Raw genomic sequence first — 12836 nt, 5'->3', positions numbered from 1 at the left:
TTAATTTCATATCTCTTGAGAAAGACTGGGTTTTTCTTTAGAATCTGCTCTAGACACTAGTCTTGTAGGCTGGGTTTACAAGTTAAGAGTAGCTTGTTAAAAACCTTTGACACTTTTATTCATCATAGTGTTGTCACAAACAGAAGGCATTTGTTTTAATACCTTGTCCTACTCATACTTTAGGCATGGTTTGCATGCCAGTGCCTTGGAGTGGCCCATTCCTTAGGCTTGCAGGGCAGGGTTTTAATCTGGTCTTTCAGCACTTGTGAGACACTTCACCTGCATGCTACCCTGATGTCACCAATGTCATGGAAGGGTGACTGTGCTGCTTCTCTCTGCAGATCTGATTGGCTGCCTGGCACTTCGTCTGTGGCAAGCAGGACAATGGCTGCCAGCAAGAGCAAGAACCAGAGTTCCTTGGCCCTCCATAAAGTAATTATGGTTGGCAGTGGAGGTGTGGGTAAATCTGCCCTCACACTTCAGTTTATGTATGATGAGGTAAGTAACTTTGGTTCAGCTTCTCTAAAGCACAGATTCATTGGGCTTGCTAAGCTTTTTTCTGTGGGACAGGGGAACTAAGTGGGATGAGCAAAAGACCTGATGACCCAACTGGCAGGAGCAGGATGTAGAAAGCTGGGAGATGTGTCCTCTGTGAACATCTCTGGCTAAAGGTGACAAAATTAATGCTTATTTGTGAAAGAACTGTCTTCAGAAGTTCTGCATAATGTATGGGTGCTTGTGTACAGAAGCTATTACTACTTGGAGTTGAACTTTAATTTTGTAATTTAGGTCAGTTAAGGCTGAAGTCAAAGTAAACATTCTAGCTCATTCTGAGCCAGGTGATGAAGTAGGCATGTTCATAGCATGAATTCTTCCATACTGGTTTACAGGAAGCTAGATTAGGCAGCCCACATTAGTATGTGAAGGAATACATGATCCTGTAGGTCAAAAGTTAGTGTTTTCTATAGGTTGTCCACACATGCTATAGTAGTGTAAATACCTGAACATGATGTAGTCATTAATGAAAGCCAGCCAGCTTACTTGGGCTGAATTGTTGTGTTCTGAGGCTGAGAGGCTCTTTACCTCTGCTTCTCTGCTGGATGTGTGCAGTTGAACTAAGTTGAACTGGCAGTGGCTTTGTGGATCTGATCAATTCTGAATGGACTAAAGTATGTGCCTGTGTAATTATGGAACAGGCTTTCATGTTCAGCAGCTGAATGCTCTCATCTACACCTGTTAAAATACCTGTTCCTGAAGTACATTCAAATGCATTTTCTTAAAGTGGGAGATCTAGATAATGCCAGCACATTGCTTAACTTATACTGCAACTCCGTTCTTAAATTGTACTGAAATTGCTGACAGTGTTCTGTGTAGCAAAACTTGACTAGGCAAATTGGCTCTTTGATGTATTAAGGGCTTAAATAATTTGCTTTTAATAGTAATACTTAAAAAAAAAAAAAAAAAGTGGTGGAACTTAGTGGCTGACTGAATTATGAGAAGGTTTTGGGGAATTTAAATGTCACAGAAGTGAAAGAAGGAAGATAGACAAATACTGAGACTGTATGACAGTAATTCTAAACACTGATCCCTTTCTTGTCAGTTTGTAGAAGACTATGAACCTACCAAGGCTGACAGCTACAGAAAGAAAGTAGTTCTGGATGGTGAAGAAGTTCAGATAGACATTCTGGACACAGCAGGACAGGAGGATTATGCAGCTATCAGAGATAACTATTTCCGCAGTGGGGAAGGCTTTCTTCTTGTCTTCTCAATAACAGAGCACGAATCCTTCACAGCAACAGCTGAGTTTCGGTGAGTAGCTTCTCTCCTAGGCAGGGGAAGTTACCCAGTTCCTGTGTTGCTCTGACAACCCTGCCTAAAAGCTAGAGCTCTTTATTCTTTGTCTGTTACCATTTGATCAATAAAAGTGACACCTGACCATTTTGCTCTCAGTAACTGGTAACCTAAACCACAGTATTCAGCCTCTGGCTTTAGTCATCTTCTTGCCTGCATCTTACAAGTACACTATGCCAGCAGCAACTTCAGGCAAGTAACAGATTCTTGGACTCCTAAAACAGGCATATTCCAGCCAATTTTCAGTCTTCATGGATGTGAAGTTTAATTATCTTAGAGCAGTACTTCTGGAATTAAGTCTGTCTTTTGGCCAGGTTTCAGACACAGTATTGCTTACTGCTAGAAGCAGGTGCTCTAAGGAAGGGAAGGATTAGCCTCCACTCTCAGGTATGGATTGGTGCCAAGCAAGGGTTGGCAGCCAAGCATTGCTATTGTAGGCAGACGTATTCCTAGAAAGACACGGGGTAGTAGTAAGCACTTCCATTTTTCTTCTTGGGATTAGCAGTTCTGATGTAAAAATTGGCACCAGATTGACCACAGAAACTGCTTGTGTAGTGTGGGGGGTAAATAGAAAAGGATTTAAACCACTTCTCTGGTTTTAGAATCCATGTAGCCACATTCTTCAGGGCAAATGTTCTAACTCTTTTTGATGATACCTGTTGCCTCAGTAGAAGGTAAACCAGAGATTGCCTGGAATAGCTATACAACTTGAAGGAAAACTTCCCAAAGCCTAGGGAAAGTTTAGGAGTTCTTTATGCTTGTCAGAATAAAAGCTCTTTGTCAGTCTGCCTTATGTTCCCTAACAAGGTTAACAGATACTAACTGGTAATGGAAGTGCTGTAGCTGAGCACACTTATTTCTAGGTTTTTCTTAAAGCTAAGGCAAACTCCCCTTGCACCCCAGAACTTAACATCTCATACTCTTTCAACAGTACTGGGTGACCACAAAATCTTTCATGAGATACAAAAATACTGGTCCTTCCTCACATAATAGTTCTGTGACTTTGTTCTGCTTCAGAAGGCTGACAGGCATGGGACACACAAGCAGAGCTCAGTTTGCTCTAACTGGAGCTCTGACAGGAGCCAGCAGTTCAACTGTTACAGGACTGCAAAACTGAGTACTAGGATTCTTCCTAATGTAAGATAGAGGAAAAGATCAGGTGGCACTCAAAGAACACAAAGAAAATGAGACAAGTGGAAGCAATTGGGTTTGGCTTATGTACCTAAGTGAAATATAATGTTAAACCCAAAGTTTAAGGCTTTGAATGAGAGTAGGAGTATTTATCTTGGCAGTTTGGTTTTTTTGTCAGACTTCTTTAACTAGGTTAACAGTGTGTTGGTTCAAGATTCCAGCACAGCAAAACAGTGAAAAGGCAATGCTAGCCCTGAAGATGGGCAAGAAGGGCCTAAGAGCTTTGTGATGCAGAATCTCCTACTTTTCAATGGTTCAGAAGTAAAACAAATAGTGAAATTCATTAAATGGAATATTTAGGCTCACATGCAAGAACCAGCTCCTTGGTCCAGGAAGGAGTGGGGAATGGATATATGAGTCACCAGCATCCCAGGCCAAACTGCAGAGTGTTATTATTTATTGCAGATCAAAAGGCTCCAGAATCCTAACGCTGTGAAAGAGTTGAATACTGAACAAATGATAGGCTTGTCTTTAAACCCTAGCTCTCCTGCTGATGCTATGCATTCAGTGTTTGCTTTCAGTGCCTCTTTAATCTGAAAATGTGTGAAGATGCAGTTAAATGCAACAGCAGATTGTCTGCTTCAGTGTTAATGCTATTTTAGAGTCTCATGTACTCTCCATACATTGTTATTTTGTAGATGGAGAACGCAGGCATCTGAAGTAGTGTGGTGACTCGGTGAGATGAGAGGGTGTAGCACTGTGCTCATGCCTTGTTTAGCTCTTCTTTATAACTATTTAAAAATAGTTTAGAGTGGTAGAGTTCTTCCAGCATCCTAGATGGACAGCAGCTTGTGTCAGTCTGCTTTCAGCTTGTGTTTTACCCCAGTGAAGAACACTGAGACTGGTATGTAACATCACTCCATCTCCTTTCCTGGACACTTGTACATCCTTGTAGCATGACAGGTTAATGCTGGCAGGTGAATATCTTCCTGGAGTCTGTGAAGGAGGATGGTTGCTAGCACTTTAGTTCAGAATTGTGTAGTAACTCTCTCCTTTGGGCAAAGTTTAGGTAGCCATTAGGAATGATCTCTGCCAGCTACTGGGCTGTTTGCAACCTACTGCCTTGGCAAAGACTTGATGTTGCCCAGACCTAGATAGAGATATGATGCAGACTGAATTAAAGATGGTGACTGAATGCCAAGGTGGAACTTGGCAAACATGGCACTTGTACTCTTTTCCTCATTCAAATGTGAACTCCTGCTGCCAGTTGCTCTTCTGCCATAGTCGTCTTCTTTCCTAGAGCCTGATTACTCACTAACTAAATAATAAAACTGCCTTCCTGGAAGTGTTAGGCTTTCAGTAGTGTAAAGCCCATAGCATTACTATGCTAATCTTGGAATCATTTTAAAGTGTGTGTCCAACTGTTGGGAAATACCCAGTTGCAAGCACTAATAATGTGCAGACCACTTGATCCACTCCACATAAAAGTGTGAGCGTTTTGTTGCTACTACTAACACAGATATTTTTATTTTGAATACCTCGTGCCTTAGGGAACAGATCCTGCGTGTGAAGGCTGAAGAGGATAAAATCCCTTTGCTGGTAGTGGGGAACAAATCTGACCTGGAGGAGCGCAGACAAGTGCCTGTAGAAGAGGCTCGGAGTAAGGCAGAAGAGTGGGGGGTGCAGTACGTAGAAACCTCTGCCAAAACTCGGGCCAATGTAGATAAGGTAAGAGAAGTGGCATCTGCTCAATTAGATCATCACTACTTGTTTAGTAGCTGACTCTTGCTGCACAAAAGCAAGTCCACAGTTTGGTTTCTGAAAGCCTGGTTTATTAAAAAAATACCAAAAACCAATGAACTTACTGGAATGTGTGCACCTAGGCACATACCTAGCTTAAGGGAACCTGAGATCTGGAAGAAGTTAATGCTATTGTCTTGTCTTAACTGTTTGTACCTGAACCAATAGTTTTTCAATAGTCCTTTGGGTAAATGGTTCTAAGGATTCTCTAAGTATGTTATTTTGTTTGTAGGGTGTGTCCTTCTTATAACACCAATAAATAACAAGCTATGGACAAGTCGAAATTATTCCCCCTTCCCTATAAAGCCACATGTAATGTGGTTAATCTTAAAAATTTTATTCTTGTTTTCTGCCAAGACTAGTTTGAATTGTGAGAAGAACTTGTTGTGTCCCTGTCCTGTTTTGACTTGTCCTTGGTGGTATAGGACAGTTATTCTCATGTTATTCTGCTGATGTTTTCTTACATAAACAGTGGTGGTGGGATATTCTAGAGAAGAGAAATGAATTATGACTATGGAGTGTTTGTCCTGTATAGAGGACAAATCAATTTCAGTCATCCCCTTTATTTTGTTTGTAGTGAGGAGTTCTTGAAGAAAAGGGTGCCTTTTTACTTCACCAATTCACAGAACATTATATGAAATTACTGTTTGCACCGTAAGGGCTCCAAATGTGTCTTACTAATATGCAACTGTTTAAAAATTACAAATTTTAAGCAGTTTTCTCTTTAGTTAAAGAACACTTGCAGCTAGCTATATTCATCTAGACAAAACAGAACAGGAGAATATCTTCTCCTGTTCTTCTATATTAGTTCACTAGTGGAAATGTTGTTGGTGCACAAGTTACTGGCAGGAGCTCCTCCTCTCATTAAAACTGCAGTATATGAAACTCCTGAATTGAGACCTCTTGATTTAAAGAACGTGGCGTAATTTCAGTTTGGTGAAGTCACAGTCACTTGCGTAAACTGGGTGATGTCGTGAAACATGAATATTTAGACTTGCTTTTTCCTGTAAGCATCTCATATTACTAATGAATGGCTAGCTTATTTTATATTTAGACTAGTTTTCTGATCAGCTGGGATTAACAGCAGTGGAGCTGTGTGTCTGGAGTGTACTAGCATGGTGATCTAGATTTGCTGTTACAGGTCTTCACTGGCTAGCTCATGTGGCATACTGGTTGTCCTCTGTATAAGCACTGTTAGGTGCATTGTACAACAAGGTATTTCTCTTTGTTGTGATTGTATGTTAGTACTGTGGCAGAATAAAAAAAAACAACTTCAGAGGGTTTTGAATTGCAAACTAATCTACTTTTGATCAGTAGCATGGTCTTGTTTGCAAGTACCAAAGGCTTGAGAGTTCCCTGTTTGGAAAAAAATGTACTTTAGTTCTACACAGTGATCTTATTCTGTAATCATAAAAATAATTTTAAAAAATACTATTTTAAAATAATCCTAAAAATAAATACTCATGGACTGTACAGCAAAACAGCTCTTGCGTCTTAAGTGTTATGTACCCAGACATCAGGAATATAGGGGTGAAATTGCCTGAGTTTTGGACAAAAAAATTAGAGAGACATGAAAGGAAGCATGACTTTCTCTGAATTTTTCCTAGACCATAGTTTTGAGAATTTTTTGCCTGTCACTTGAATGCTGCACCTTTGTAATTATAGACCAAGCAGAATAGTAACTGCGTGGAAAAGACTGGACTCACTGCTTTCCATAGTTAACAGCAATGGAAATGTTTGCTAGGCACAGACAAATGTTCTCATGAGCTCTGAATGCTGCTTTTGTGCAAGAATCATATTTAATAAAAATCCCTTAAAACACGACTGTTGAATGTTTTGCTAGCCAGGTAAGATTGTGCAGTTTTTTGTCACTGCTTGACACACTACATAATTCTGATATTGAGTTTGTCACAGGAATCTTTGTCTAGACTTACTTCTGCTGTGTTGAGTACAGTGTGGTTCTACATCTTTATTTGCTGCTGAATACAGTAGTTTTTATCTGCTTTCTGGTGGCTGATGCTGTTTAATCTTTCTTTGTTTTTCCCTCCTAGGTATTCTTTGATTTAATGAGAGAAATAAGAGCAAAGAAAATGTCAGAAAACAAAGACAAGAATGGCAAGAAAAGTGGCAAGAACAAGAAAAGCTTTAAAGAAAGATGTTGCTTACTGTGATGCTTTGGAACTGTAAATATCTATCTACAGGTGGCATGGATAAAATACCACTAAGGATATAGGGCTGGATTCATGAAAGGAAGTCTGTATTGACTCCCTTATCTTTTGCTTTGCATATCACACCTTCAAAATGTGAAAACAACTTTGCAACCATTTCCAGTATCCAACAAAACCTTTGCCTCCTTAAACTGAAATGGGCTTCATCTTCCAACTTTCAAAACTAGAAATAGTTTCAGAACTACAATCCTTCTGCTTGGTTACACAATGTACTTTTGTATTAACTTCCTTCTAATGTTTCTGTGTGTTTCTCTTGAACCTCTATTGGCCTTAACCAGCACAGCTGTTCAGGTTCAAACACTTTTTCCCGCTGTTGCTGCCCTCCTTGATGGTGCAAACTGCAGAAAGGCTAGATGACACCTAGTAAAGGGTTTGAGTCTCCATCTTCTCTTAGTTGTCACTGATATTTCTTACTCTGACATCTGCTGACTTCCTCCCCACGCTCCATGTAAGAAATAGCAACTGACAGTTGAGAGTCAACTCAAAACAAACTTTATTCTGTGTTCTGTTTAGTCAATACAGCATTCATGAATCAAGCCTACGGACTCAATTCAGACTTGTTTAGGAAATGCAAAAATTGATATTTAAAACAGGCTAGATGCATTCCCTGCTGGGGTCTGTCTTCTCATCCTTAAATTAGTGGTATGGGGTGAGAAAATGACTGTAAGCCTTTCTTCAAAAGGAATAGTATTATCACCATCTCCCTGAAATGCTGTCCTGGGTTTCTTCCATGTATTGTCTTGACTCAATTACACTCCACATCTGTCATCCTCCCCTTACCTTGTACTGGAATAGTGGAAATAGGTGTTGATTTAATAATCAGTTATGTTTATATTGGAACACTTGTGATGATAACGTTGGAAAGTGAAAACATCTGCATCTGTCTCCTGTCTTGCTGTAGATGAAAATGCTGAATAAGAGTGGGTCCCATCACACAATCATGGCCTGGAATAGGTGAGGCATATATGTTACCTCTCAATGATTAGCTGGCTAGTGAGCTGTATGGTGTCAAAAAGCAAATGAAGTTAAGAAGTTGCCACATCTGTTATTCACTGTTAATTTTATGTGTACTGTTTCTGATGCACAGCAACCTAGCACATGATGAGTTTTGCTGTCAGTTATGCAGTAGTGGTCATGTCTGTTGAACAAAAACAGTCTAGAAGTGGAAAAGTCAGTACTTAGCAGGTTCTGTTGACAGCTGAATGAAATGAACTTTCTGATGCAGTTTAAATGAAGTGCAGTTGCCAAAAATCTCTTCTGTCACTGTGGAAAAGGAGTCTCTTCTGGTTGTGGAGTTTCTCAATGAATTGTGGCTACCTTCTGCCTCCATGGAATAGAGAAACTTGAAGAGTAACCAGTATCTTGCTGGTAACTGGATGCTTAAAACAGTTGCTTGGTGAAAGGTTGTTCAATGAAGCTCATTGCAGCACTAAATTAACTAATGGTGTTTCTTCCTGAGATGGAGTAGGGAATACTGTTCAGTACTTAGTGTTGTAATTTGAGGTTGAAAAATATTTTTTCGCGTGTACTAGATTGCTTTTGTGCATTCTGTCTCTGAACATTGAAAAAAAGTAAGATGTGATCTATATCAGAACCTCTGTTGACCTGAGGTTTCACAGGGACTTATCACAAACTCATTGTCTTCCATCACTAGTTCATCTTGTCAGGCAACTCATTGGACTGGGGAAACTGTACTAAATAAAAGGTGCTGTAATATTCATTCTTGTCAAATTAAATTCCTTCTTTGTTACTCTTATCTTGTATGGGCAGACAGAAAGGTTAACCAGCTCTGGAAATGCTTCTCTGTGAACAGTATAATTAATTGTGAAGTTGGTTTTGTAATGCCCAGTAGTGTTTTGAAGCAGAAGCTGGAAGCCTGCTGGCTTACAGAACTTGTCACTTGAGCTGTGTCACCTGTGTCTAAAGCCTAAGCACTGAATAGGACACTGGGAGCTGTAACACATCTAACAAAGTTTCCTATTGAACTTCCATGGATAAAAGTCCATTTCTGACTGTTTATTGTCCTTGCAGCAAATGAATGTCCTCTTCTGGAGGAAAGCAACTCAGTTAGGTTTGGTTTTAGTTGAGACTTAACCTTTAAGTCCTTAATTAACCTAAAGGATGAACAACAGTTGAGTTCACATTACAAGCTTATCTAGGTCAAGCCCCTCCGAGGCAGGTTGTAAAATGTGTATAACAAAATTGAATAAACTGACCTTACTGTATGAATAATGAATTCAGCAAAGCTTACAATGAGCAGCTCAGCTATGTTGGCTCAAGAGACTTGAATGCCTTGACCTTTGATCTCTATAGTCTTAAAGTACCTGACAGTATTGATAGGACAGATGAATTTCTTCTCAGAACTGCAAGTCTCTCACTGGTGTTCTTACAGTCCATGTGGTGTTTTCACTCAGGTTATTTTTTTTCTCCAACTGATAAAGCTATGCCACAGAGGTGGACTTCCTTGGAAGAGGGTGCTTGCTGTTTCATGGCTTCATGCTGCATCCTTTCAGTGTTCTGCTCTTGTCACCTGCTCCAGAAAGACTAGGCCTGGAGACTAAAAAAGCAGCTTTTCAGTTTTCCTCTTCTGTACTTGCAACAAACGCAGTTTAACTTGCCAGTTACAGCTGAAAACACAATAAACAAAGCAGCTACCTTGGAACAGTGGGCAGCAAGCTTTCTGACTTGTACAGGAAGGCAGTAAAGCTGGTCCCCTGGACTGAAATCCTGCTGTCTCCACCTCATCGTGGAAGTGCCTGAATTTGCCCTTTCTGAATAGGGGCAGTATGATTTGGGGGTTCTTGAATGGCTTCCAGGTGTGCTTCACTGGACATCAATGGATATCACCATCAGGTGGGTTGAGTGGAGTGAATATAACATGGCACAGCATCCTGTGAGTGTGTGAATGGAGCTTTGGGTAACTGGGGGCCAGGTACATCAAATAAGGGATGACTTGGGCAGCAGGGGGTTCGTGGCTGCCTGCTGGCCCTGCTGTGTAGCTGAGGAGACTGAAGGCTGGATTGAGGCTGATGTATTCTATCAGCCTTTGCACGTTGGGTAATTAAAAACCACGGCTTCTCTTTGTTGGTAAAATGTGCTCTTAAATCATTCTGGAGCATGGCTGTAGGCAGGTAACTGGATATTTGCAGCTGGAGGTCATGCGAGACTTGACTATGCACTTGCACTTAAGCATTCAAGTATTATTCTTGTGCAATGGCTTAACACGAAGTCAGGGAACTGTTTGCTGCTACGTGCAATCTTCCTTATGTGGCTTAGCTTCAAGTGCTCCAGTTTTCCTTCTGCTTTGAGCAGAGCTAACAGGCCCCTGTTATAACAAGGGCTAAGTCATTCTATGAAAAATATACAGGACTCCAGGACTGCAAAGGCAGACTTGACTCTTGTAGAGGAGCATCTCTCCAGGTGGGAGTACAGATGCAGCATGAAGTGTGTTTTCAATGACTTGTGCCCTATGTGTTCTTATACAGACTGATACACCTCTACTGCAATTTCTAGGGGAACACTTGGCTTGATGAGGAGAAAGATGTATGCATACATTTACTGGGCATTAAACTTCAGTAAGATGTTGATAACCATCTGAAGTTCCAGTTGAGTCCTATCTGGTTTAAGTATAATGCTCCAGAATACTTCAGGTCCAAGGTACAAAACTACAATCTGGAATGCAGTAAGAGGTGTGTAGGGGGGATATGCATCTAACTAAATGCTCACCCAGAGCTTTTTTTAAAGCTTTTCAAAGCATTAACCCAGTTCTTAGGCCTGACAGGTCTATCAATTCTTGCTCAAAAAGAGGATACTGTTATCAGTTCAGCTCAGAGCTTATGTAGACAGAAGCTTTCCTTAATTGCTATAAGCATATGTTGCAGTGTTCACCTCCTGTTGACTTTATAGTTGGGAGAAGGAGAGAAGAGGAACAAATAAAAAAGCTATGATTTTCACTGTAATCTCCACACTTCATGGAAATGGCAGGTGTTCCTCTTGGGAGGGGAAGGTGTTATCTCTAACACCAAGTGAGAAGTTTAGTGTAGAGGAAGTGATTGTGATTGCAAGACTTAATGAAACTGCCTCTAAACTATGTATGCTATACTATACAATGTAAATTCTTTTTTTTTCCTTACATAGCTTCAGAGCTTTGTCTCTAACTTGCACAAACATTTTTAATGTCTGTAAAACTGGTCACTTTTCATTATCATGCTAATACAACTGATTTGTATTACTATTGATAATAAAAAGAAAAAATGAGCTTCATATTTGTTTGTTATTGATTTTTACAGCATTCTAAAAGCATACCTAATCCCCAAATTCTTGGATGAGCCAGCCACTGGTTTTCAGTGTTGGTAACTAACCTTTCTATCAAATATGTAACAAGATTATATTGCAGGCTATGGGAGGGAAGGAAGAGGTGTCTGAGACACTCATCATTGGCTTTCTGGAAATGGTATGCATGTTTTTCAGGACTGAATTGACATAGTAGTTTGGTTCATTCACAGTTGATTTTCCAGAACTTAATTGGATCAGACAGCTTGTATCAGCTATATGAACGACAGAGTTGCTTTGTCTTTTCTTCAGACAGTCTTGAGCCTTTGAAAAGAGAGTAAGCTACACTGTGTGGAAAAAGTAGTCCTTAGTCTTTTGAGTGTGCCAGACTCATTGTCTGTGTAGGTTTGTGGTGAATGAACTGCAGGAGAGAAGCTGAGATGCTTCTGAGGCAGGATGGCTCAGGACAGACTCACTGCTCTCTAATGCCACTTAATTTGGAGTGGCAGAACAATGGGATTCAAAGTAAACTTTCAGGCAGTTTCTGTCACCACTGCTGTATAAGTTGGAAGTGGAACATTCTCTAGCTGATGACTTCTGGCCAAAGACTACAGCAATTTACATAATCTTGTTTACATGGTGCTTGCCTGGTGTTTGCCCTGTGTTTCTGATTGCCACGGTGGTTTATGTTGCTCTCCTTCCCAGTGAAGTAACTTTTAAAATATTCTGTGGCAGAGAAAGGGTAGCATGGAAAGTGTCATGTAGGAGGCAGGAGAAGGTTCTGAGCACACTTGTGTTACACTGCTATACCCAAAGCCCAGATTGGCACCTTCAGGTAGTCTGCAGATGCTTGTGAGGAGCAGGCTTGCCTTTGATTGCAGCAGGATAAAACAGGAGGATGATGACTCGTGCATAGCTTGGCTTCTGCCTTCGTGTTTGCCTGTATTGTGCCCCAACCAGAGCATTTTAATGTGGTTCTGTGAGCTAAGTGCTGACAATTCCTGGGATGGCACAGGCACCTCTTCCTGAGAACTGCTGGCTCCATCTTGTGGATTTAGGAGTTAGAAGCTCTGCTGTGGAGAGGGGCTGTTCAGCATGCTCAGACGAGCAGACAAGTTGCTGCTATTTATCTGCCACCTGAATTACATGTAGAAATCCACACTAGCTAGATTCTTCTGGTTTCGTTGCTTGGCTGTATTATTCTCTCATGCAGTATGAGACTTTGTTCTAAAATTAAATTTTCCTTTTGCATGCAAATGCTAATGTTAAATCTTGCCTAAACATTCTTCCGTGCAGCAGAACACCCAATTTCTCATGAGGATGGTGGATTTACGTTTTTTCTGGCATTAAACCAGTTTGCCTTGCAAGTGTAAGTTTGTTCTGCTTGCTGAGCACTGATTTGCATGCCTGAAAGAATACTTATTGTTCCCTGAGACTGTGCAGTACTTCACTAAATGTTTTGTTTCTATGGGTGACTAAAGATGCTGGGCTTTCTTTGAAATATAAAGCCTTAATTTGGAGGCGGGGCAGAGAATATCCTATTTTTTTTTTCCC

General features: G+C 40.5%; 1 protein-coding gene across 2 annotated transcripts in view; it reads left to right on the top strand.

Moving 5' to 3' along the window:
• RALB (RAS like proto-oncogene B) overlaps positions 1 to 8730 on the top strand; it is a 44996-nt gene extending 36266 nt beyond the window's left edge. For both annotated transcript variants that reach the window (XM_063161797.1, XM_063161796.1), the window contains exons 2-5: positions 342 to 498; positions 1601 to 1809; positions 4533 to 4710; positions 6834 to 8730. In XM_063161797.1, the coding sequence (XP_063017867.1) occupies positions 385 to 498; positions 1601 to 1809; positions 4533 to 4710; positions 6834 to 6953 (621 nt within the window). In that variant the 5' untranslated portion in view covers positions 342 to 384 and the 3' untranslated portion in view covers positions 6954 to 8730. The remainder of the gene's footprint in view (positions 1 to 341; positions 499 to 1600; positions 1810 to 4532; positions 4711 to 6833) is intronic.
• Positions 8731 to 12836: the final 4106 nt, after the last annotated feature.

Source organism: Melospiza melodia, chromosome 8 (genome assembly GCF_035770615.1).
Source record: "Melospiza melodia melodia isolate bMelMel2 chromosome 8, bMelMel2.pri, whole genome shotgun sequence".
Classification (NCBI taxonomy): Eukaryota; Metazoa; Chordata; class Aves; order Passeriformes; family Passerellidae; genus Melospiza; species Melospiza melodia.
This window is presented reverse-complemented; position numbering and strand designations above follow the sequence as displayed.